The sequence below is a fragment of the Natator depressus genome, chromosome 7 (assembly GCF_965152275.1).
Source record: "Natator depressus isolate rNatDep1 chromosome 7, rNatDep2.hap1, whole genome shotgun sequence".
NCBI classification, from domain to species: Eukaryota; Metazoa; Chordata; order Testudines; family Cheloniidae; genus Natator; species Natator depressus.
The window spans coordinates 60,761,233-60,788,177 of NC_134240.1; the positions used below are offsets into that span (position 1 = coordinate 60,761,233).

The following is a 26,945-nucleotide window of genomic DNA, read 5'->3' on the forward strand; positions in this document are numbered from 1 at the left end:
GGCCTATAATGGGATGTTAGATGGGGTGGGATCTGAGTTATTACAGAGAATTCTTTTGTGGGCGTCTGGCTGGTGAGTCTTGTCCACGTGCTCAGGGTTTAGCTGATCGCCATATTTGGGGTCAGGAAGGAATTTTCCTTCAGTGCAGATTGGCAGAGACCCTGGGAGTTTTTCGCCTTCCCCTGCAGCGTGGGGCACTGGTCACTTGCTGGAGGATTCTCTGCACCTTGAAGTCTTTAAACCATGATTTGAAGACTTCAGTAGCTCAGACATAGGTTAGGGGTTTATTACAAGAGTGGGTGGGTGAGATTCTGTGGCCTGCGTTGTGCAGGAGGTCAGACTAGACAATCATAATGGTCCCTTCTGACTGTAAAGTCTATGAGTCTATTATGCAGTAGAGCTGTTTGGGAATTTTTCAGAAACATTTTTTTGTCAGGTTTCAGAGTGGTAGCCATATTAGTCTGTATTAGCAAAAACAACAAGGAGTCCTTGTGGTACCTTAGAGACTAAATAAATTTGTTTGTCTCTAAGGTGCCAGAAGGACTCCTCGTTATTTTTTGTCAGGAAAATGCTGATTCATCAAAACAGTTTGTAGGAATGGGCTGATTTCAACAAATTTCTTGACTTGAATTTTTTTTAAATTTTCTAATAAAAAATTCTTGTTTTTTCATTCAAAATGACAGTAAAACCATTTTAAAAAAAGCCAAAATCAAACTGAAATGTTTTGAAATTATCTGTATTTCTGTTGACCCAAACAGACTTTTTTTTTCAAGTTTTTGGTTTGAAAAAATGTTGAGATTTTTACTTTTCTCATCCCAGCTAGTGTTTGGAAAAAATTTCAAAATCTCAAATTTTCATGGGATGGGTAAACAGATGACTTCCCAGCTCTATTATACCAACTTTGAATGCAAAAGACACAGATGTTTATAATTTATTTTGACTTGTTATAGTCTGCATATATGCAAAAAAGAGATTGAGAATTACCTCCACATGAAGTCTGGATATTCTTTCCTCAAACATTCACACAGCTCTGATGGTCTTCAGTGGGAGTTTCTGTTATGTATCCAAGGGCGGAAATGACTCCTATACCTTGCAAGTGTAGCACTCCTAAGTTACAATATGTATGTTAGTGGTAAACGTGGACTGTTTTTTCGTGTAAGAACTAGAAAATGTCAGGGCTATATTTTCCTGTGTCTTGTCCCTGTAACGTTTAGAACTGTATTGAAAAGGTCAAATGGGGACAGTGCTGGTGAGCAGAGTGTAGCTTGCACTCCTGAAAGACAGTCAAGTGTTGAGGTTTCAGAATAGCAGCCGTGTGCAAGCTGTGTGTGTGTCTTATGGATTCTGACAAAAGTTTTAATAATATGCACCAGCTTTAAAATCTCTTTGGTCTGGGAGTATAACTCAGGCAAACCTCTTTGGTTTAATGATTGTATGTTAAAACATATTTGTGGGTACAGTAAAAATTAGGATACAATGTTGTCTTGTCTGTAGCTCAGGCAGTCCTGGAAGCACTTAATACAAACTAGTGTCTGGGTTAAAGACCTTCTGCTTCCCTGGGCCTTGCTGAATGGTTTATTCAGCTGGAAAATACAGTGAACAATGCAACTGGAAATACTCTGTCAAGTTTATGATCTCATAGACCATAGAGAACCAGCTGCTGATTTGAAAGATTTGTGTAACACAAGAGCTATTGTGTATGAAAACAGTGAATGTTTTTACCCTGATCTTAGTTTAGTCCTATAATTATTAACTGTAAGGGGAAACTTGTGCACCATTATTTTTGCCTGAGGATAATCTATAGTGTGTGTGCGTGTGTTTACTTTCTGATAGGCTAGTCAGGTCGAAGGGTAGAAGAGGGATTTGTTTTGTTTGTTTTTTACCTTGGGGTCTTCTTTCTGATTCACATTTTATTGGCAAGCCTGCAAAGCTTATTGGGGATATAAAGTTCCTTCTCTTTTCTTGCATAATTGTGCAAGAAATGATGATTTTTTTTCTTACAATTTTTGAAGGGGGAAAAAACAAACTAACTTCTTCTCTGTTTCTGCATTGAGATTTAGTAGAGGTGTCACACAGGACATAAAATGCCTTTATTCATAATACATGATAATGTGACTAGCACCAAGGTCATGTTGATGTACTTACATTAACGATGCAATGTCCAGCTATATTTGGCTATTAGTATGTACTTTTAAAAAGTGCTCTCATTTCGCATATACGCATGCTCACATAAGTGGAATCCCACAAACTCATAAATAAGATTGCTATAAGACTAAATGTGCAACTCATGTTGTTTGCTTTATAAAAATGATTAGCTATTTTATTTTTATGGCTCAGTGCTGCAGCTGGTGTTCTTGAAATGCATATTACCTGTAAAAAAAAGAATTGTCTTTCAGCAGTAGCGAGAATTGTTTCCTCGAAACTTGACTGCAGCAATTTTGGAAAGCAATGTTTGTATTGGTATTATTAATTTGACCAGATCTGTACAGGGAACATTACCATACTGCACTCCACAAAACTTGTACAGTGATTAACAAGCTGTTTATTGTCCATGAATTTAATGCTTTCCAAAAAGAGTAAACTTTTTAAAAATTCTACTATTTAGCACCTATATAATGCTTTACATATTCAAAACTCTATACCAAGGATCGGCAACGTTTGGCACGCAGCCCACAAGGGTAAGCCCCCTGGCGGGCCGGACCAGTTTGTTTACCTGCAGTGTCCGCAGGTTTGGCCGATTGCGGCTCCCACTGGCTGCAGTTCGCCACTCCAGGCCGATGGGGGCTGCGGGAAGCGGTGCAGGCCAAGGGATGTGCTGGCCCCTGCTTTCCGCAGCCCCCACTGGCCTGCAGTGGCGAACCGCGGCCAGTGGGAGCCGCGATCGACCGAACCTGCGGACGCAGCTGGTAAACAAACCGGCCTGGCCCGCTCCGCCACATGCCAAAGGTTGCCGATCCCTGCTCTATATAAACATTACCAAAACTAATAAAAGGGCTTGTCAGTTACTAGTTCCTTTTGCTGGTATATGATCTGATTGATGTAAGCATTAAACTGAATCCAAAGCTGAGGGGTTAAATATGACTCTTGGATTTTTCATACAGGTTGGAAAAGAAACAGTGCAGACAACCGAAGACCAGATTTTGAAAAGGGACATGCCACCAGCCTTTATCAAGTAAGTGTATCAACATATTCAAAATGTCTGCCATAGGTACAGGAACCTACATCTAGAAGTAAATGTTTCTTTACAATGAGGGGGAGGGGGACTTTATTTTTAATGGCCTTTATTTTAATATGCCTTTTACTTTCCTGGTCTCATTTACTTGCTCAGGCAATGTCTACGCTACCGCGGTAAGTCGGCCTATGCTACGCAACTCTAGCTACGTGAATAACTCTCCCGTCGACTTACCTTACTCTTCTTGTCCGGGGTAGAGTACAGGAGAGCGATCTGCTGTTGATTTGGCAGCCCTTCACTAGACCCGCTAAATCGACTGCCGGTGGAACCATCTCAGAGCGTCAATCCCGACTGTAGTGTAGGCCTGCCCTTAGACAGAAACATTGTAGGCTTTTGCTAACAGGAGTAGCCAGATGCCAAATCTCTGCCAGAGATAGCTACTTTGCTAGTCTTTGCTTGTATGGGTAGCTTCCCCCCTTCTTTCCTCCCCCCGGTATGTTTCTTTCCCTCTGGAGGGACACTGATGGAGGGCGCACAGTATTTCTCCGTGCATTGGTATTAAGCTGTGCTAAAGAGCGTTTTCTAACATTTAGTGCTGTTCTCCCCATAAGTGTTTTCCATTCTTTGGCTGGAGGAGGAGTATAACAGGACTTGGAAATATTTTTAAGACACCTAAAAACTAACTGACTAAAAACTAACTCACTTCTAATTAAGTTCATGGCTCAGAACTGAAGATAAATGATTTTCTCCTCTGTGGCCTTGAGTCTTAAAAATGAAACATCACTTTTTAGTGGTCATTAAACTGCCACACCTGTCATTGTCAAATGAGAAACTCTCATTGAAAAGACTTCCCTTACCCAGCCACCCCCGTGAATTCAGTGTTTTCTTTATTAGCAATTTCTGCTGGCACATGCTAAGTCACTGAATATCCTAATGTTTTCTTGAGAGAGAGAGAGAGAGAGACAAGATGCTCAAGAACTAGAAGCGGAAACTACTGAACCAAATACTAAAATAATAAACAAATGAGTACTGTGAGTGTGTGTGTGTGTATGGGAGGAGGGGAACAGAATGGTTCTCAAAGAGAAACATTTTTGAATAATTTTCTAAGATTTTGTGAAGATTTACATGCATGGCAGGGCTATGTTTATTGTTTTGGAGGCTTACATTTTTTGTATTGCTGCTCCTTTAAAGTTATGCAAAATGGTTTATTTTGTTGCCCTTTGCTGTTCAAGATGTATAGATAATAAAGTGAAGCCATGGTTTAGTTGATACCCTTTGTTTAGGAGCGTGATGGAAGAAGCAGATGGAAGAAATTAATAACTTTCCTGGAATTTAGTGAGCCAGCACTGCTTTGTGGAAACTTTTTAAGTATCAGTCGTTAAGTCAGTATATGTTAGAGTGAAGCGGAATTGTGTTGGAAGTTTTGTGAAGGATATCTAAGCAGTAGATATTGGGTCAACCCTGAACAAATTCATTTTTAAAAATAAATATTTTGCCAAGTATCAAAACAGTTAGCAAAACAGTGTATTTGTACAAGACTGGGCTTTTATATTTTATCTCTGAAATGTTTGTTCATGTAGATGATTATTCCAGCTGGGAACAAAAGTAAAAAATGGACTCAAAAACAGGTATCAGACTTACTCGAGTCTTTTAAAATGGACATAAAAAAAATCTGTATATTTGGGAAATGGGCCTAAGCGGTCAGTGCACTGAATAAAGCTGCATAATTAATGGACCTCTGCCCACATGGGTAAACTTGGCTTACACCGAGAGGTGGTTGTTGGAGAGATTACTTATGTATTTTGTCAGTACAATATTTGGTTGGTGCTAAAATATAAATTTTTATAGAGTAATGGTTACAATACAACTTTCTGGTCAAATCCTTTCTTTAGTGTATTTTAATGATTTTGATATGTCGTCTGCATTTTGCTGTTTCAGCATTTTTGAGGGGCTGCCAAACTGGGGGAGGAAATGGAAGTAGCATCAATACATAGGTAAAATAGAAGATGGTCACTTTTTTCTAATTGGGAGCACAAAATAAAGCAGTACAGGTGAATAATTTTGTTCCGTTGTCTTAAAATTTGCTTGCAAAGTAGGTGAAAAAGTTCTAGATTTTCTTGTTTTAGATGGTCTACTGACAGAGAAACAATAACACAACTTTATATTGTAGAATATGTTTTGTATATCTGTAGCTTTCTTCAAAAATTTTAGTGTTGTCAGTTAACTTTGATCATTTTGGAAACATGGTTTTAGTGACCTACATAGCTCATTTTGAAAACAAATTTGCTGATGTTAAAGTAATACTGAATAGGTATTTGTGACTGAAGCCAATGTATTTCATCACTATGGTTGCAAAAACAAGTGCAGTCCACAGAAAAGAGGTTTGTTAGAATAAAAGTTAAGAGAAATGAAACTATTTATTGCCCGTCTCTAAATATCTGAAGTGTTTAAGGAAAAATGAGCAAAATGGATTGTGATTTTACAATAACAAAAACATATAATCTTCATAATGATGTATACCTACTGTAACTTAACTTGTGCTGCCTCAACTGTGTTGTATTCCCTTATCTTTTGCTTGTAAGAAAATAACATGTACTGCCCACAAAAGTTAGTAATTAACGATGCTGAAGTCTAGAATACAGAGTTTACTTTTGCTGGTTAAATGTGCACCATTACATCACATTTCTTTAAGAGACAGTCTGGGTCTCAGGTTCTTTTGAGCATTTGATAATTTGATTAGATCATAACAGTGGCTAAAAGTATATTCACAGCTTTTATTATAGACCTTATTCTGTTGTAAGAACAAAAGTAAAACCTTGGTAACAGGAGTGCATGCTTAATTGATATACGTGTCTGACGTTGAATATTGCTGTGATACCTAAAGACCTCCAGACAGTTAATTATTCCACTACAATTGTGTTATTCCTGATTCTTTACAGAATCTAAAGAATTTAATATCTGAACATAAAAATTGTCGTCATAAATATGCAGACTTTCACAGAACCACCATTTTTGATAAGCACTGGTATGCAGTATAAGAAGTACAAATATATCAGTTATGTAATTTGGGTTATTTTTGGGGCTGTCAATTAATTGAAGTTAATGCCTGTAATTAACTGGAAGCAAAATTAACTTTTTTTTTTCTACGTGTTAATCACATAGTTTAACAGGGACAGGAGGCATTGGCACCGGGGGAGTTGGAGCAGCCCCAGCCCGCAGCTCCTTGGGTGGTGGTGGGGTTGGAGCAGCTCCCAAGCAGGGCTGAAGCCCAGAGCCCCAAGCCATGATCCTATATTTGAAAATATAGAAAACCCCCAAATTATTTAAATAAATGGTATTCTAATATTGTTTAACAGTGTGATTAAAACTGCGATTAATTGTATTTAATTTTTTTAATCACTTGACAGCTCTAGTTGTAACTTTCTTGAGTTACAAACTAGCTACCACAAATGACATCCTTGTGGATGGGTTATGAACTATTTTAATATCTTTTCACATGGCTAGGTTTGCTTTGGCACACTTACACTTACTAATGGTACTAAAATAGAGGATAGTGTTTCACATAGATACCTATGTAGTTAAATAACTGTTCCTTAATTACTAATATTGAAATTGTATACTAAAAAATGATTAGTCTTTACTATTGCTGTGCCCAGAATTTGCAGCAGAGAGGGCTCTTACATTTTATTCTCTTGTTAATAACAAAAATGCTTTTATCAGTAAAGTGACCTGACTTTTTTGTGTGATATGGCAAAACTGTAGAAATTTAAGACCTTGCAAGAAATTGGTACTGTCATTTAAACAATGTTGAAAGTATGTTAGGTACTTTCAGGAATGAAAAAATGCTCCTTGTTATGATGAGTTTATTGCAGCTACATTTTAGTGTCTAAAATGCAGTATCTTTCACTTGCTGAATATCCTTATTCTTCTAATGATTTATCATCAGGTTCTATGCTATAGCCCTTCATCATAGTGCCAGGGGATAATCATTCAATTCAGTTCAGGGAACTTGGAGCTTTTTTGTGGAAAATGTGTATCCACTTTACCTTGGGCTATGACCCTATCAGATTGGTTAGGCCAGGTCTATATTTGAGCTGGAGATACTCCTTACAGATCTCCTGCTCAGTCTGTTGTAGGCAGTGCTACTAGTGAATTAAATAGATGGCACAGTTCCATTGCAGTTGGTATTGAGGGATGCCTTTTATGATGTTAAATGGATCTATCTTGTTAGAGGTTTCATATTTTGTGTGAGACCCAAAAAGGTCATGATTTCTTATGAGGCGTGCCATGGGAATTTTAGTGAAGGCAAGAGAAGAGTCTCTGAATTCTGTGTCCTAGCTGAATGGCACTTAAGTAATTAGTTTCATTTGGACAAAGGGTAGAATTTTCAAAGGCTCCTAACTTCCGAGATACTTTTGGAAGTGAGATTTAGCAGCCTAAGTAATTTTGGAGGAAACTTTCAGAAATAACTTGAGTGTTAACTTCCTGCCCTGACGTATTGTTTTGTTTCTACATACTATCAACCAATTGCCCTAGTCTATCTCAGAGGTGGATAAAGAGATCATTGGGTGTAATTTGTTTCACATGGGATCCTTTGGGATGAGCACTGCTGTAAAATGATATATTAAGACTGACTCTTGCTGCTATAACGAGTGGCTTGCAAATAAAACATTTCAGAAGAGGTGCCTGTGGGAAATAAGGTTTGATTGATTGGTTATTTGAGGTCATGTTACAGAATATGAATTGGAAAAGTTGAGCAAAGACGCAAGTGACTACAGAATTTCATTGAACCATTGTTTGTATGTGTGTGTTTTCCATATAACTACCAAACCTGGAAAGGATTCAGAAGGCACTACTTACTTTCATGCAGCATTTTTATAGAGCATTTTGGAAACATTGAGGAATTACCTAGCATTCAACAAATGGTATTTCATTTTTCAGGCTTGTGTCCTGCTTGATTTTAGGTTTAAATATCTGTTCAGTATGAGGTATTCTATTAAAATATTTGAATGTTATTTTAAATTTATCACTAACTTGACAGCAGTTTGACAATATGTTGGAAAACTTCCACTCTACTAACTAGATTGCTGTTGGTCAACTTTACATTGTGTTCCTTGTGGTAAATGTCACTGTTGCTATAAATTGCAAGTGTACCCTGTGCACTTATGGAAACTAGTTTCTGAAGAAATGATAATTGATTGCCAAGAGTCCTTTAACATTTTTGTAATTATGGGAAAAGCTTGAAACTGCTCTAATGTCAGTAATTCCAACAGAATGATGCAAATGTCATTGACTGTAATGAAATGTAATATAAAATAATTGTACCAGAAGGGAAGTACATCAGAGAATAAAACATGAGAAAGATATATCGGCACACCTGCAGCAATTAAACTTTATCTTTAGCAACTGAGCTTTTGTGTGGCATTTAAAATTAAGGATTGGCTCTGGTGTTTAAAAAATAAATAGACGTTTTGACACATACGGATCCAATTACATCACAAGTCTTCCTAATGTTCTGCTCATGTCTAAAAACAAGAGTATCAAAGTATATTTATATATAATTAATCTGCCCTATAAATGTGGTGCTGCTGCCTGGTGTTACAGCAGAGGTGAGTTGACGAGTCTGGCAGTCAGATTTCTAGAGCTACCATTTTCTGTCTAGTGGCATTTCCATTTCAAATTATTGTCATTAGCATGCATTCTGTATGTTAAAATGAACAAAGCTCCCCCGCCCCCAAACCCTGAAAAATAGCCTTGATGTTAGCAGAGAAGTGTTAGATTAGTATTTTTGCTTTACAGAATGTATAAACTGACATTAATATAGGTTGAGGGGAAACTGCTCTCAAAATCTTTGAGAAAAGAATAAGAAATCTAAACACTAGATGTAAAAAATAAATCCACTCCTCCCCCTGGATTGGTGTTGACAAAATCTTAGCCTACAGTCTTCCCTCAAGTCCTCCAATAATTTTACTGGGTGGGAGAAAATAAATTGAATCATAAGTTGTAATTAGTTCATTACTTAACTATTTATATAGCATTGAGCATAAAAAAGAATGAGTTTCTAAGCATTTTTTGTCCTTTACACCTACCCACGATCTACCTACCTGAAATTTGTGTTGGCGTAGTAATTAATCTTGTCTAGATAATTATGGATCCTCTATTTGACTTTTTACGAAATAAGAGCATAAGATATGAGAGAGTTGTCTTCAGCCAATAATATCTGAATGATTTTGTAGCTTAAAAGCTTTGTGTTCTCTGGTTGAGTCCAAATCTAGCCGTTAATTTTTGTTCAATTTTTTTAACATACTCTATATAGATCCCGTTGGAGGAAAAAGCAATTGAGTGCTGTGATTGTGTTTTTTGAATGTCTTTCAACTCATACTGATTTTTTTAAATTGGGCAACAAATTATTTTGTTCTTTTACAAAACCCCATTCCTGCAGGCAGAGGCACAGAATCCGAAGTTGCAGTATTTTGAGAGGACTTGGAACATTTCACTAAACTGGGCTTTGTACAATTAAAACACAAATCCACCTCTAAATCTTCTCAGTGTTTTTTAAATTAAAACTACATTGCAGCTAAGAAATTCCATTCACATGCTGACATGAAGATTTAAAGAGTTTTTACTTTTACATCAATTGTTCACAAATGGGAAATACAGCCCTACCTGCATTGGAACTTTTATACAAACGACCATGAAATTCCGCAGTGCAAATCCAGCAGTTTTGAGCCTATTATTTTGATTTGGGTGGATAGGTGACCTGTTTAATGCCTTTCTTAGTGTGGCTGAAAAGAAAAAATATGCATAGTTTAACTGCTTTCAGCAGTGGGAAACTAACTTTAGTGAAGAATGTTGGACTGAAAGCTACAGTTACATTTTACACAGCAGAGACAAGATCATTCCTGTTTTCTGACTCTTGTTAGTCTTAATGGATTTTCTTATGCAATTGTGACTATTACCCCTAATGAGCTGACCAGATGTTTCATTGTAGACTACATCTTGTGATAAGGTCTGTTTGCTGGCCCATTTAAGTCTACTCAGGGGAACCGCTGGCTGAAAATCTTGTATTGTTCTGACACAACTTTTAAGTATTATGTTTTATTTCTTAGTGGGTTCAGGAATATAGGATGGATTAGTCAATTTTCAATGATTTCACTGCTCTCAGCACTGTGTCTCTAAATGCTTATTAGGAGGAACTCTGGTCATCATGAAGAAAGTTAGGTATCATGATCCAGTTTCTTAGTGTAGTAAATCTTGGTTTATCTCAGAACCGGTGTAGTAAGAGTTTCATGTTTGACTGAACTTTATTCAAGGATAGCTTAAGATCGAATCGATGGATGACACTTAGATTCTCCTTACACTGATCTTAAGTCCTGCGCTGTACTTAACTATCTTGTGGGAGGAAGCCAGAAGATGGAGGGAAATCCATGAGCAACATAATCAGTGTCGTATCTCCAGGAAGGTCCTGCATCTTAATTTGTATCTGTTACTAGGCCGGCAATGATTACCCAAAAAGCTAGAATGCGTCACTTTAACAGTACTCTGCTTGATGCTTGTTATAGGCTCCCAAAAGTGGGTAGCTGGGGAGGATAAGTCTTGTAATCTTGATGTCCGCACCCTTCCTTTTGTGAGCTTCAAACACAGAAGGGATCTGTGATCTTCAAGTACTTGTCCGAGTGTATTCCACCATTGGTGCATGTGTACCTCATGTACTCCAGTTTGTACTCTTTTGGCCAGCAGTGTCCATTAGGCATGTGAGGATATGTCTACACAGCAATGTTAATCTAGGGCTAGTGGGACTCGAGTCAATTGACCTGTATCAGGGAATCCTGGGCATGAGCATCTACACTGCATTTTAACCCTAGGTTAAGGATTTTCTGACCTGTGCTCAAACCTAGGGCTCTGGTGTCCACACTGCAGTGCACAGACCCAAGGGTGCCGAGCATTCTCCCCCCCCTCACCCTCACCCCATCGACACTCTAGCCTTAAGAATGTGTTGCAAGGTGGGAAAACGATATTGTCCACCGTGTTTCCTAACTGTGATGGTGCTATTGATGGGGCTCAGGTGCCCATGACGGCAATGTGAATCGGCTTTATACGGAACTGAAATCTAATCTGAGCACTGGGTTCTCCACCTCTAGGTTGAGTCACATTGGCAGGAAAAGGCCCATGCGCACCTGTTCTGTGGATAATTAGGACATCAGTGTCCAGGGCTGTCAACCCGGAATGGGATGTTCAGTGAAAGGGATTTTGTTTAGCTGGTTTTCTATTTATTTTTGTCTGTTTTTGAAGTTTGCCATAAAATGTAGGTTTTAGAGGAAAAGCACACACATCCCCCAGCCGGGCTGCTGCCAGCTGTGGAGCAGTGAAGTGCATCCCCAGTACCACCGCTAGGATCCCTGCCCCCGCTACCCCCAGGAGGCAGGGAGAAGGGATCTGTGGGGAAGTTGTGTGGCTGGCTCCCACTCACTACTCTCACAGTGCACGCTGCCTGGGCACCTCTGCATATGCAACCCCAAGAGGCTTTCTTCCTCCCTGTGTGGATGCAGAAAGAAGACAGGACATCTTAGAGTTCTTTGTTAGTACACTTAAATGATTTTGTGTTGTAAACAAACTTTGGTACTAGCCTTATTTCTGTCATCTTACCATTGAGTATGTAACCATGTAAAGTTTCCTCTTTAACAGTCTCTTAATGTTCCTTGTCTTATAAATACATTATTGTTTTTCAGTTGCTTTCCTTGCTGCACCTAGTTAACCACAGACAACTCTACTGAATCTTACTTACTCAACTGTAGGCACATATCTGAGTACAGCTGTAGTGGAGAATTGTGGTACTTGGTAGGGAGGGGACAGTTTAAAATTGTTAATTCTACTCCTTCAGCCCCTCATTGTCTATGCCATTGCACCTAATGTGTAATGTTTTCTGTTTCCTTCTCTCCCCATGCCCCAACTTCAGGATGAGTGTGTTAACTTCTCCCCACTTCTGCAAATCTAATATAAATTCCTAACTTGTGTTCAGTGATGAGTATTCAGAGTTGTGCTGTTTGGTGTTGGTGCCCAGCTGTGATAGCTAAAAGCACAATTATTGTGGAGAAGGAGGAAGGTGGAAGCTAGTTTTTTAAGCTGTTAAGCAAATTTTACAATTGATTTCTTTTTGGTTTTGTCAAATATTTCCTTGGTGGGATTAAATATACAAAAGGTAGTTGGGTGAGCACTTGTTGAAAATATATGCACACCTATACAAATGCCTGTATTCACACTAAGAAGCACCACTTCAAATGCTTCTGTTTGCATGAATGCTCAGGGAAATGTGAACATAGAAGATATGAATACTGTTTGATCAATGAGTTAAACTTGGGAAAATACTCCACTGATAGCTTTGCCCTGCAACAAAATTGTGGCAGACCAGATGCTTGCTTGCTAATCTATGTGCCAGGATACTATCCAGATATGAGAGGCCAAGTTAACAGTTGGTTAGTTTGAACTTCTGTGTTAAAGCTTTAGAGTCTGGCTGGAAAGCAAGCTTTTGCTCTGCTACCAGAAAGCTTCTGATTGACTTGTTCAAAGAATATGGCATTTGTGAAAAGTGAAAAAGAAATTGATAACTGAAACAGGGTTAACTCCTTAACTCAAAATAGTTTTCTTTAGGGCTGCATTTCAAATAGCTGGATAGAATTAGTTTAATATTAATTTTAAAGCTCATATCAACTGTGTTGAGTTAAGAGTTACAATAACACTCAGACATTCTGCATTTGGGACCTTCTCTCTTAGACTTGGTATCAGAAGTTGAGAGATCTTGTATTTGCTAACAAGATGGGAGATTCAAACCATATGCCTATTCACATGATATTGATGTGCACAAGTAGTAATATATTTTAAAGAGCTGGAAAGCTTCTTCATTAACAAATGAGGATCTGAGGAGCCTCAATACTTTTCACAAAATGTCTTTTTGTTATCTTAACTTACAGCTGTGACTAATTGCCTATTGATGCATTTGCCTGTTGACATTAATAGAACATAATGCAAATGCCAGGATGTTGCACAGTGATTACTTTGACTTTGTGATCCTGTTGGAAAAGCTCCCCTCTACCTAACCTCCTGGCTTGTTGGAATTAAAAGGGTATTTTGTGACTCATGTCAGTGTCTCTAATCTGTTACCTCAGTGTTGTTATATATCTTGCGCTAAAGACAATGGCTGATTTAATCAGTGATATGTAAATATTTATATTTGCATATTTAAACCATAAATATGTGTTTGTTGGGATGGATGAACAGTTTGCTGGCTGTGTTTTGATAGTAACCCCCTACAAGTTTATACAGCTGTTCACCTCCTGGCAGAGTATTCAGAATAAGTATTAATGGCTGTATCTTATTGTTGCACACAGAGTGGAGAATGCCTGCACTAAACTTGTCCAGGCAGCCCAGATGCTGCAAGCAGATCCTTATTCAGTACCTGCTCGTGATTATCTCATTGATGGATCAAGAGGCATCCTCTCTGGTACATCAGACTTGCTTCTGACGTTTGATGAGGCTGAGGTAGGTGTCCTAGTACCAATAACATCAGTATCATGTTATCTCAAATACCCACTTAATTTACATTTGCTAATTTTACAGCACTTCCCAAAATTCATTATCCGTGACACAGACTCTGTTTGGATAGGCACAAAGAATGCTTTCAATTTATCTTCCTGCCAAGAAAAGCCTTTTCATGCTGTCTTGTTACTTATAGATTTTTGTGTATTTCTTAAATCCCCTCCTCCCATTCCCCCCCCCCCCCAAAAAAAAAAAAAAAAGGTAATCAGGAGCTTATGTAAACCCATAGATAGAAGGAAATGTGAGATTGAGGCTTCTGCTTCATCTTGTGTATGTTTGTGTGTCTGGTGTTAGTAATGGAACCAATTGGGTTGCTTCACTTTTGTGACCATGTTTCCCCTTCTTAGGAATATGTTATCTCCTGTTTTCTAGCAACTAGTGTCATGCCTTTAAGAGGGAATGAAGTTAAGATAAACATATCCCATTTGGTTGAGGAAAAATTGATGCTGCTTACAATGTTTACCTATGTCATACCTTTCAACCTGCAAAGTCTGCATATGCTTTCCTTCCCATGGTATGTGAGCACTCCAGTACCAGTATTGCTGCTTCACTGTTAACTCACTGATTACTGAAACTTTCTCATCATGACATCCTGAGAGTAAAAAGTAAATTACTTTGTGGCACTAGTGATCACATATATTCTTGCAGGTGATTATAATCAGTACCAAAAAGAGTTATGGGCATGTTCACCTATTCCACCTATAGATCCAGTTCAAGAAGAGAACTCTGTTTTTTTTAAGTTAAACTTTTTAAAAAGCTCTCAACCTCAGCTGTGACATACCCAAGTTCAACAAGACACATATATTTGACTCTGGATTTGATTTTCACAAATTTAGCATGTTCCCAACCACTCATATTCATATCTTTCAAAAGAGCCTTGTTCTAATGTTTGCTTATCTACCTTATTTTTAGGGGTAGTAATGAGCTCCTGTTTTTGAGGACAATTTCTAGAAGCATAATTTCAAACTTATCAACACTTGGAGTTTGATTTGAATCCACCACAAGCAGTACTTTCAAAGTTACATCCTCTAAAATAAGATTTCATGGTGCCGTGGGATCTGTCTGTTTTGCCATGCTCTGAAGTATGTGGTAGAAGAATTCAAGAGGCAATTTTAAGTAACACCTGTTAGAAGTTGTCCTGTGGCATGAAGCATGTTTGTCCCGTTATATACGGTGTGACAAAGTCAGGCTGGACGGTTGCAAGAGAGTGGTGGAAGGGCAGGTATGATAGCCCTAGAGTGATGCGCCCTTTTTCCTACAGGCTGAGAAGGGGTTACCTCAGGTCAGTTAGGGACACAAAAACCCTCCTCTGGTGAGGGAAAGAGAAAAGAGACAAGCTGCTGCAGGGCTAGCGGTGGCAGGAAGATAGGCTTTTCTAGAGTGAGAGGCAGCTCTCTGATATAGGTTGGCTTAGGTGATTTCTTTTTTTACCAGTTGAATAGCAATAATAAACTTGAAACTATGCTGTCTTCAAACTGACAGCATTTTCTCTAGTGCCATAATAGTTAAATACACTTCTTCACCATTTTACTACTACTTCTCTGATATTCTTTGTCATCATACAGTTGGAAATCGTTAGAAGCAGGATTTTCATTTCTAAGTACAGATATGTTGATTTTGGCTAATGAGGCTTTCTTGAGTAATCAAATGGTGAGCAGCTTATTCAGCATTCCAAACCACATACTTTTCTATAAATTATGCTACCAAATGCTGTACCTGTTCTGTTTCAGTAATAAACAAGCATTTCTAATTTATTGTATTATAGCTTGGTCTTATAAATGCTGGAATGTTTTTTTTCCCTAGGTCCGTAAAATCATCCGTGTCTGCAAAGGAATTTTGGAATACCTAACTGTAGCAGAGGTGGTAGAGACTATGGAGGACTTGGTGACATACACAAAGAATCTGGGTCCAGGTTAGACCTTTCCAGTCCTCTGTGACTATATTCTTGCATGCAGCTTTATTTCTCCAGTAGTTCAGAGGCAAGATCTTGGAGAGAGCTAAAGCTGGGGCTTTGAAAACTACTAGAGGCCAACCATTTTCCACCTCTTTCTGCTTGACAAATATTCTTTTCAGTATGTATAGTAGTTCTAATTAGAAAATTGTGCACCATGATTTAATTGACCAGTGTTGGTTTACCCATGTTAGAATATCCATAAGAGAGGTTAATGGTATGCACTATAAAGTCTTTTACTTTGATGTAGTAATGTGCTAAAAGTTGGAATTTGCTGTTGTACTTTTGCTGTACATCATAAAGTACAGTTGTGGAAGCTGTGCACTCACTAACACCGAGCTGAATCCCATTTGTGGAAATAGACACTGTGTTCTGATTCAGATGGTTTATGTCTTGAAGGCATCTCTTGGGATGGTATACATTTAAACCACAGTATGAGTTTGACATCTTCAAGTTAGTGAGAATGCAGAAAATAATGTTATAAAAGGCCAGCTTGGGCCCTACCCCTTTTCCCCTCATTACTCACCATCCCTTCTTTACTTGCCAGCTAGATTGCAGCCTTTTTATGACCTGTTACCTTACTGATGAGGTCTTTCTGTTACATGTATTGATGCCTTTGCCCAAGAGTCTGATAAAGCCTGTGTGACTGGCAGAGGTGCTAGTTGTGCTGCAGGAAAATATTAGATATTAAACTTTGATTTGAATAAAAATAAGTATGTCCATGTAAATAAGAATTACCATACAATATCAGACAAATGAGCCATCTCGTCTAGTACCTTGTCTCTGACATTGGCCATTGTCAGCTGCTTCAGAGAGAGAACCAAGAAACCATATCCTGAAATAACTGGCCCACAGGGGAATTTTAAGTAACACCTGTTAGAAGTTGTCCTGTGGCATGAAGCATGTTTGTCCCATTATATACGGTGTGACAAAGTCAGGCTGGACGGTTGCAAGAGAGTGGTGGAAGGGCAGGTATGATAGCCCTAGAGTGATGCGCCCTTTTTCCTACAGGCTGAGAAGGGGTTACCTCAGGTCAGTTAGGGACACAAAAACCCTCCTCTGGTGAGGGAAAGAGAAAAGAGACAAGCTGCTGCAGGGCTAGCGGTGGCAGGAAGATAGGCTTTTCTAGAGTGAGAGGCAGCTCTCCTCCCTACAGGGGAAACAACCAAAACTGAATGCCTGTTTAGGGGAAGGACTGACACCCCCCCCCCCCCCCCCATCCAGCAAGGGAGCAGGGAAAGGTGCATCCCCTTGTTTTGTGTTTATGAATTGGTTTCTTTTGTTTGGTGGAGGAGTACTCCTTGAGCCTGCCCCGAGGCCTACCTTGAAAATACTGATAAGTAAACTCAGAGTGGGAAGACAAACACTGTCCAGAGTGGGGTTGATTTACTCCAGGTCCCGCCACCATCAAAGGGGGAAGTACTAAGCCCGGCGAGATGGAGGAGGTGCCTTGCCACAACGGGTAATCTTTTTCATCCTCCTAAACTCCTGGCCTCAGTGTTACCTTGTAGTAATAAGTTCCACAAGTTGGTTATGCATTGTGGTTAAAAAAAAATCCTATGAGAAATAATGAAATTGAAGGCAATGTATTTGGCATCCCCTTGTTGTGCTTAAAGAAATAAGAACCATTCATTATTTTACATACTTCTTTTTTGTATCCACTTAGTCATCATCTCTAAATCAACAGTCATATTCTTGCCGGTTTTTTCATATGGAAGTCATTCTATAGCTCTAATTGTTTCCACTGGTTTTCTCTGGACTTCCTTTACTTCTGAGATATATAAAATTATTTATTTTTGAGCTAAGGTTACCAGAACTGAACTCTATTTCAGGTGAGGATACACCATTGATTTACAAAATGAGGATAATATTTACCTCCTTGGTCAAGCAATTTGAGATTTACTGATGAAAAGCGCTATATCAGAGCAAGCTGTTGTTTTTTATACATCCTAGCATTTTTGTTTTGACTGCAATGACTTATTAAGCAGATATTTTCATTGAGCTGTGCACAGTAAGCACAGCTTGGTTTCCTGAGTGGTTACAATTAATTTTGAACCCAATAATGTGTATGAGTAGTTCAAATTATGCCTATCAGTGTTTAGAAACTTTGCATTTTTCAACCCTGAATTTCATCTGCTATGGTATTGTGTATTTTATCTAGTGTTAGGTTCCTCTGAAGTTCTTCAGTCTTCTCTAGTTGCGGTATCACCATAAATGTTAGCTTCATAACTTTCCACTTTGTCATTGATCCCCTACTCCAGAATATTAATATGTTATTATTAGCACATATTAAACTCCAGTCCTAGCCCAGGTCATTGATGGGGCAGTACCCTTTCACTGTTAATCTTTTTTGCCATGCTGAAAACTGACTATTCCTTCTGTCTGTCTCTTAAACAGTTTCTAATCCATGACAATCCTTAACTCTTGCTCCTCATAACTAAGATTATTTTATGGCCTGTTGTGAGAGAGTTCTCAGACTAAATATAGCTCTTGTGTTGTCTACTTTGTTGATAGGCTGAAACTTAGAGTGGATTGGAGAGCCATGATTTTGCTTTGCAGGAATCATGCTGGTTTGTCCCAGTGCTGTTTATCTCGGTATTTTATAACTCTCATTTTCCAGCCAGTTCAGCTGGCACTGAAACAAATCTCATGGGTCTGTCATTCCCACAATAGTGTCTGCTGTCTTTCATATAGCCAGGTGCAATATTTGCGATCTACCAGTCATATGGTTAGTGTTTAAAGTGGTCTCCAAAAAAGTGTGTGTGTGTGTGTGTGTGTGTGTCTGTCGTCACCCCCATATCTGCCCAGAAATCAATTCTGCCCCCAGCCCCAAATCAGTCCTACTCCCCATGCCTCATATCTGCAGCATGTGGGGTTCTTTCTCTCTCCCAGCCCTGTGGGGTGAGGGGGCTACAGTGAGGACCTTTCTGCCCAGTTGCAGGGGGGGTGGGAGGAGTAGAGGAGCCTTGCTGTTGCTTGCAGGATGGGAATAGGGAGTGGAGCCATTCTGAGCTGCTGTGTCATCCCCCACCAGCTATCTCCTATCCTTTCATTTCCAATGAGAATGATGTTGGTTCCTAAGGGAAGAGAGCTCTACCTGCTTTTGCCCTAATTGGCTGTTTCCCTGCTTGCCCATCTTCTGAGGAAGAGCAGCCAATTAGAGGGTGTTTTCCCCAGGTAGCACTAAAAATGTGTATCCCTCAGTGACCTAGCTTGCTTTTTGGAAATTTTATTTCCTGAACTGCGACCCAGCACACTTCAAGCATTGTCTCTGGTATAGGTGATTTTACTGAGATTGCATTTTTTCTGCTGTTTTTGGCAGTGTAGTGTCCTAGAGCCTTTCCCTGCTACCTCCCCCTGCCAGAGCCTTTCACTGCTGTGAATAGCTACATGCTGCAGTGTGAACACTACCCGCTTTTCACTGCGGTGTGTAACTACACATACACTACATGCCACCACTGCAAGTTTAGACAAGGCCTTTGATACCTCAGTTGCTGACAGTGCCTTGTCTTCATTACCAGGAAAGAGTGGATCAGTAACATTCTCCTTTGCTCCAATGCAATCATGTAGACCCACCAGTTGTCTCACAGGTTTCTCCTTCTGGTATAATTGTTGCTTATTTTTAGGCATGGCAGAATTGATTTTTTGTGTGTGTGCAATTTTGACGATTAATAGCATTGATAATGGGGCTGCAGGGGGTTCCCTGCTCAGCCCGGGGGACCAACACACCAGGGTGCAAGGTGCAGGGGAGGTTTTGGTTCTGGCCCCGCAGAGCAAAGGGCTGCAAGGGGGAAGATGAGCCCCCAGCCATGAGGGAGACCACCCTATTGCTGAACAATTCTTGCCTAGGGATGGAGCCATTCTATAGTGGGGTGGCCTCCCTTGTGGTCAGGAAGCTCTTCCTCCTTACCATCCTGGCCAGAGGACTCTGCTCCCCCTGCCAGCACAGCAGCCTTCCCAGAACCTTGCACCTGCAGAGATCAGGTGTCACCGGTTGTGCAGGGAGCCCTCTAGAGCTCTGCTGTCGTATCCCCAGTGACAGCAAGGCCACAGAGGGCTTCCTGCACTTGCATAGGGCTGGTGACACCCAATCCCTGCAGGTGCAAAGTTAGGAGAGTAGGCTGCACTCTCACAAGCTGTTACTAATGAATATTTTTTTCATCTGTTTCAGTGAGTCAGCTGAAATCGACATTTGCTGGTATCTATCCATTAAAATCGAACCCTGCCAAGCCTACTTATTTTGTATCTCAGGCTCTTTATCTTCAAAATTCCTCCTAGCCCTCCAAATATTTTACATGTCTAAGTTGTGCTTCTTCCTTTTTGGCTTCACTTGGGCTGGATTTTGATTTAGGAAGAACATTTGTTTGGCTCAAATAGTCACTAAACACTTAAAACATAATATTGATAGTAAGTTTTATATAGTCTTAGGCATAATGCTACTACTCCACCTCTCAGGTTTCAGAGTAGCAGCCATGTTAGTCTGTATTCGCAAAAAGAAAAGGAGTGCTTCTGGCACCTTAGAGACTAACAAATTTATTTGAGCATAAGCTTTCGTGAGCTACAGCTCACTTCATCGGATGAAGCGGTAGCTCACAAAAGCTTATGCTTATGCTCAAATAAATTTGTTAGTCGCTAAGGTGCCACAAGTACTCCTTTTCTTTTTGCGAATACAGACTAACACGGCTGCTACTCTGAAACCTGTCATTATGTTCCTCATGTAAGTCTTGAAAGTGCATTTACTCCAGAAATCCAAAGTAACACATGCTTTGATTCTCTTCCTTTCATCACCGGTATAATTTTTTTTAGAGAATTAAAATATTCTTATTTAGTTTTTCTAGGATAGTGTAAAATAATACACTCATGTTGAAAGTCTTTGAAGCCAGCAAACCTAAACCTGTGTCAGTTCTATTTTCCTATTCTTGTCAACCACCCCATTATTTAGGTGAGAACTGATCAAAGCTAAAGGAGGAAAAAGAGTTCTAAACTACCTTGTCATACATTGCTAAGCTGACTAATTTTCCTGAAGTAGGATATTTATTACTTTTACATTTGTATAGTTCTTTTCTTAAACTTCTTGATAAATGAACGTCAAAAATATGAGACCTATATTCTAGCTTGAATTAACAACTAGAAACTGGATCTGTGGCTTCCCTGAAACTACTGAAATATGGTTTAATGAAAAGTAGGTGATACAAAGCTTCTTCAGTGGTGTCATAACTCATTACATTTTTTGCGTTCTTGTCTGGAAAGCTAAAAAATAACTGAGCCTAGACATTCTTTGTAAAATGTTAATAAATCTGGGGAAACTCAATATGAACAGTTTTATCACTTGAACTTCGTTGTATGACTTAGGAATGACAAAGATGGCTAAAATGATTGATGAAAGACAGCAGGAATTGACTCATCAGGAACACAGAGTGATGTTGGTGAACTCCATGAACACTGTGAAGGAGCTGTTGCCAGTCCTTATTTCAGGTAGTTTCTGCTGTCCTATTAGATGCAAATACATAATCTGAATTTGGATGCATGTGTATTATACCATTAAAAATAGAAGCTTTGACATGCCTCTTGGGCTGACTGCAAATATTTAGATGTTTGGCTGATTTGTGGCAAACTGGGAGGGGATGGCAAGTTATAATGCCAACTCTCCATATGCATACTCTGGGTATTTCCTATTTTAAGTTCTGTGCACCTCCGATTTAAAATGAGCTACATAAACTAGTGATACACTATTTATATCAGATGTATTTGTGTCATGCATACTTGTCACAGTGTAGAGGGTTTAATGAGTATTTGTAAATGGCAGTCTGCATGTGTGCATTCATATGGATAAACTCCCTCATGGTTGTCTTATTTTTTTTCAGTATCTGTTCATAACATGTCTCACATTAATAAAATCTAGTTGCCATCATGAAGGATTAAGGGGAAGGATCTAAAAAAAATTTTGAGGGTGAGAGCCATTGAAAAGTATACCAAAAAGGGGGCACACTTCTTCTGTATTTCTCACCCTTTTGTCTGGCATGATATGGGTTTTTTTTACCCTGCGAATGGACAAGAAGAAAGGAGAGCTTAACAGCTGAAGATTGTTCAGGAGCAGAACTGCCAGTCCAACAGCTGAAATAGCTTATTCGTCTAGCAAAATTCATGTGGTTAGCCAGAGGGAATGCTGGTCTGATAAAGTACAGAGGAAGGCGGAATATCCTCCCCAAGACAAGGGTGAAAGGGGGATTGGGGGAGAGGGAGGCATGTAATAGGACTGAGCACATTTTAGTATGTCAGGGTTTTCACACTTGTGAACATATTAACCCCCTCTCTGGTACTTTGCTGGATTTTGCCTAGTGGTATAAGCGGTTTAGTACATTAAAGCATTGCTTTTATTTTAAGAACTGACCATAAAATGAAGTAGAAACTGAAAATGAATTTGACAGTTGCTTCTTGCTGCTAAATGAGTGTCATCTGGTATATCATAAAGCACATTTAACCAAATTACCTACTCAGAGGCCCAAACTAGAGTAGCCATCAGTGTTACAGATCAGGACAGAGGATGGAAGCTTGTAAGCAAAGCTGTGTAGGAAGGCTGCACAGAACTCGCCTGCATCTGGTCCATGTGTAATTCCTCTTAAAGCCCTACTTTTGTCCTGCCTTTGATTTTTAAGTGAATTTACTGTCAAAGGGTCACTCAGATTTTGGCCTCTATCTCCAGAAGAATTTACAGCAGTGCTAATGCCCTGCCAACGTGCCTCCGTCTTAGTCTGTGGAACTGAGTCCAAGAGGTTGGAGGATTAGTTGAGCGTTTAAACAGGATCAAACCAGAGTTAAAGCTTGATTCTAACATGGTTTTGGTTCTGGGAGGCAAGCTAAACCAACTTGTAATACATATGGCCATGTCTGCATTTAAGTCCAGTGCTAAAATACAAGTACTTGTGGCACTTCAGAGACTAACAAATTTATTAGAGCATAAGCTTTCGTGAGCTACAGCTCATCCGATGAAGTGAGCTGTAGCTCATGAAAGCTTATGCTCTAATAAATTTGTTAGTCTCTAAGGTGCCACAGGTACTCCTTTTCTTTTTACGGATACAGACTAACAGCTGCTGTTCTGAAACTTGCTAAAATACAGTGGTGTTTGTAATGCAGATGGGGTTTTTTAATTACTGTTGTCCTGGGGTGGATTGTAACTGGCAACATGGAAGAGAAGAGGAAACAAGCTTATAATTCAAGTATCAGAAGGGTAGCCGTGTTAGTCTGGATCTGTAAAAGCGGCAAAGAGTCCTGTGGCACCTTATAGACTAACAGAAGTATTGGAGCATAAGCTTTTGTGGGTGAATACCCAACATGTATCCGATGAAGTGGGTATTCACCCACGAAAGCTTATGCTCCAATATGTCTGTTAGTCTATAAGGTGCCACAGGACTCTTACAAGCTTCAAAAGTGGCAAATTGCCTCTGCATTTTTGCTGAATATATGATAAATTGATGTAAACAGAACAGTAGGATAACTTTTCTTTCTCTTTAAATAAGATTTTTTTTTTTTTTGGTCACCACATGTATCTAGCCTAAGAATGGGACTGTTGTGTAACCATGGCAGAGCCTGATTGCAAGCAAACACAGTTGAATGCATCCACACAGCACCATTTTTCCCAGAAAAAACTGCACTGACTGTACCGCACAACCATGTTTCTGCATCTGTGCATTCTGTGAAAACCTGGGCAGCTCTCCCTCCTATGTTGCCTCAGCTGCTGCATGCCCTCTACCTCGAGCAGAGTATTATGGATGTGTTTTGCAGAGCGGAATGCACTTGGTATCATTCTTCACAGAAATGTGGGAGTAATTGTGACACTTGGTTAGCTAGTCTAAGAGGTGTAGTTCGATTGGTCCTAGCTCTAGAGCAGAAAACTTGTCAGGTTGTAACCAAATTCTAAGAAATATGTTCTACCCCTTCTCATAAATTAACAAACAGTACAGTTAAAGTGGCAAAAAACCTCTCTAGTGTAGAAACAGTTATTCTAGTGTAAAAGTGTATATGCTACTATAGCTTATTCTTGTTTGAGCTCTAGTGTAGACATATTTATAACTATCAGCAAAAAACCCACACTGTATAAATCAAAATAGATTTACCAGTAAAACTTAAGTGTAGACCAGCCTTTAAAGTCTTTATGGTGTTTTCCTGTCCTGTTCAAAACATATAGCTTACTGTTTCTGAGTTTATGCAGGAGGAGGAGATCTTGTATATCAATCATATCTTAGATAGTTTCTCTAATCTAGAGTGCAATGTTCACAGCTATGAAGATTTTTGTAACGACTAAAAGTTCCAAAAGCCAAGGAATAGAAGAGGCCTTGAAAAACCGCAATTTCACAGTAGAGAAGATGAGTGCTGAAATAAATGAGATCATCCGGGTGTTACAGCTCACTTCCTGGGATGAGGATGCCTGGGCTAGCAAGGTATGTTCACTGTTCTTTCTGGAAATAGAAGTCAGATTCTACTTAGCTTCTCACAGCAACTATAAATTGAGGTTTTCAAGAATGTTTGACTAGAATGTGCACAACCTTATCTTGTAACACGATATAGTATTATATCATAAATAGGCTTGGAAGGACTAGATTTTTCAGTAAATGCTCATTTCACTGTATACACACAAACAATGAAAAATGTTTCCATTGATGCTGATCAAAATTTACAGATAGGCAATGTAAGAAAAATGCAACTTGAGAACTTACCAGAGTTTGACTTAAGGCTATTTACGTTGTATATTTTGACATTGGTTGAAATTTGTGTTTTAACAGTTAAGAAGCTTTAACTTTTTTTGAATCTGAATGTCTGTCATTAAACTGTCTGCTCCCCATAGTTTCCCACAATTGTGAAAGATTTTAAATGAATAAAAATAAAGTGCTTAAAATAAACCATCAATATTGTCCATCAAAATTATTTTTAAAAAAATTGAATTCTGCCAAGCTAATCACAAGATACCAAGGTACAAAGAATATCTTTGGAGATAATTTGGTCCCAGTTAAAGCTTGTTTTTAAAAGTAACTTGCCTGTCCCATTGCTTAGTCTTTGCTGATTCCTATAATAGAAACAAGTAGGTTAAAATGCATGGCACATGATTAAAACAAGTAGGTTAAAATGCATGGCACAGTGCCTTATTGGAAGCACTCTGTATTGCCATGTAGGAGATCAGGGTTTTGTGCTCATTTCTGGTCTCTCTCTTTGGCTTGATAGGGAAGTGCTAGACTTTAGTATGCTCTTTTCAAGGAAAGAGTGTGTTTATCTCAGTCATGTGGTGACCAAATTTTACACTGTGTGGTGTGAGTAAATTGGGCACACAAGCTGTCCCTTGAGGTCTGTACAAAATTTGTCCAACTCAGTACAGTACTTAAACACCCAATCTAGTATTACCTTAAGGCGCTTCTATATGTGTCAGCAGGCAGTTAGTTTGCATTCATATTATCGCTAGAAACTTGAATTTGTCGCTCGGTGTAAAGACGAGGTGAAGAACTCCATCTTAACTGAGCAAATCTTTTTGTATCAACCTGGGTGTGGGTGGGATTAGTATCAGTATATGTTCTTCTTACCCCTCGCCTCCAAAAAGGCTCTGTGTTCGAAACAGTCCTTCTGGAGGACAAGAGGTGTGAAATGAGACCTGAGAAGTTGGAACTTCTACAAAAATGACTCCCAGTCAACCCAACGTATTTGGGTTTTGTTTGCCGCTACTGGCATGCACATGGAGTGTGCAAGGGATGCCATTGCTCTGCTTTACCTGACTGTCCGCTTAGTACAGAAAATGCTGCTATGTCAATGCCTGCCTGCTCACACGGGTAGAGCACAGGCCGAATGCAGAGCTACTGCTTTGTGCATTCACGTCCTGTGTAGCTGCAGTTACCAGCAAACACAGCAGCACAACTAGTGGTTGGGATGCCCACTGTGTTTGGATGGCCTTTAAAGTGTGCTGCTAACAGGCTTTTTAGGATCAGTGGCACAGCAGCAAATAACTGAAAAACTATATTTTAAAAAATGTTTAGACATAAAGACAGACTAGTTCCCCCTTAGAAAACCTGTTGTGATAGAGACATTAAAATCACATTAGCCTATGTATTGGTGCCTTGACCCTGATTTTGCATTTGAAGTATTTTACCACTACTACTTCTTTATTATGATTACTTTATGCATCTTTGTTTTTGTTCTTCTGTTTATCTTTTCTCACCTTTAGAAGGTAAGATTTCTTCCACACCCCACACCTGTACTTTTGTACTAAAACAAAAAAGCATGTCTGTGGGATTTTGTGCTGTGTGCAGACTGTGTGCTGTGTATATTTTTTTCCTGTGTGCCAGTTGTAACACCATACTTATGTATGTAGGTCTAATAGAGGTTTTTAAATGAGCTTAGCTACCCCTGCTCTACTCTAATATATCTGAAGTTTGGAGCAGCTTGTTAGGGTTGGGTGATGACAGCCCAGACTACGCAACTCTGCTGTTAAGAGTTTGATGGGAGTCTTCCCAAGTCTTTAGGACAGGTTCCTGTTGAATGTTTTTGTTTAACCTATGTTACTAGCTTCTGGTGCTCATGATCATAGAGTCCAATTATGCAGAAGCAGGCTTTCTGTCTGATGGAAAGCTTTATATAGTAATCTTGCCCATCCCATAGTTTGTGGGAAGAATCTCTTGCTTTTCATCAGCACAGCCCCTCAATAAATAAGTTTCCTCAGAGAGCTTGAGCCTTCTATACAGGGCAGGTGGCTTAGGCTCATAACTTAAGTTACTTTTTTAAAATTAGTTTTTCTTTATGGATTTAAACATTTCCCCCACTTTCTTTGAAACCCACACAACCTCACTATTCTAGTGCATGGGAAACCAGGAAGCTTTCACTGTCCTAAGATGAATGCAGGGCAAAGTAGATAGTAAGGGAGATTTTCAAAATTCTTAAGATATATGTGAAAAATTTCTGTTAGTAACACAAGTCAAGGAGCTTTTATACAAATGCTTACATTGACAGTATCTGTAAGTGGAAAATTTTGGCCAGTGTGCATAATACATAAGTATGCTTTGTGGTCAGTATTCCAAGTACATCATTGTGCACTCTAGGTAAATTTAGAGTAATATTATAATTATAAATTATATTTCAACATGCAGGATTATGATAGTCTGCCTGCATTTTAGACATGTAGCATTGGGCATTGCTTGTGTGTTGAACTGTTCATGGTACAAAGGATATTAAATGTTACAACTGAACACTTGT

At 39.2% G+C, this 26,945-nt stretch overlaps 1 protein-coding gene across 3 annotated transcripts in view; it reads left to right on the top strand.

Annotated features, from left to right (window-relative positions):
• The window catches only part of VCL (vinculin), a 103,391-nt gene that overhangs the window by 38,682 nt on the left and 37,764 nt on the right, over positions 1-26,945 (top strand). For all 3 annotated transcript variants that reach the window (XM_074958629.1, XM_074958627.1, XM_074958628.1), the window contains exons 2-6: positions 3,102-3,172; positions 13,558-13,708; positions 15,569-15,677; positions 21,069-21,191; positions 23,994-24,154. In XM_074958629.1, coding sequence (XP_074814730.1) covers positions 3,102-3,172; positions 13,558-13,708; positions 15,569-15,677; positions 21,069-21,191; positions 23,994-24,154 — 615 coding nt within the window. The remainder of the gene's footprint in view (positions 1-3,101; positions 3,173-13,557; positions 13,709-15,568; positions 15,678-21,068; positions 21,192-23,993; positions 24,155-26,945) is intronic.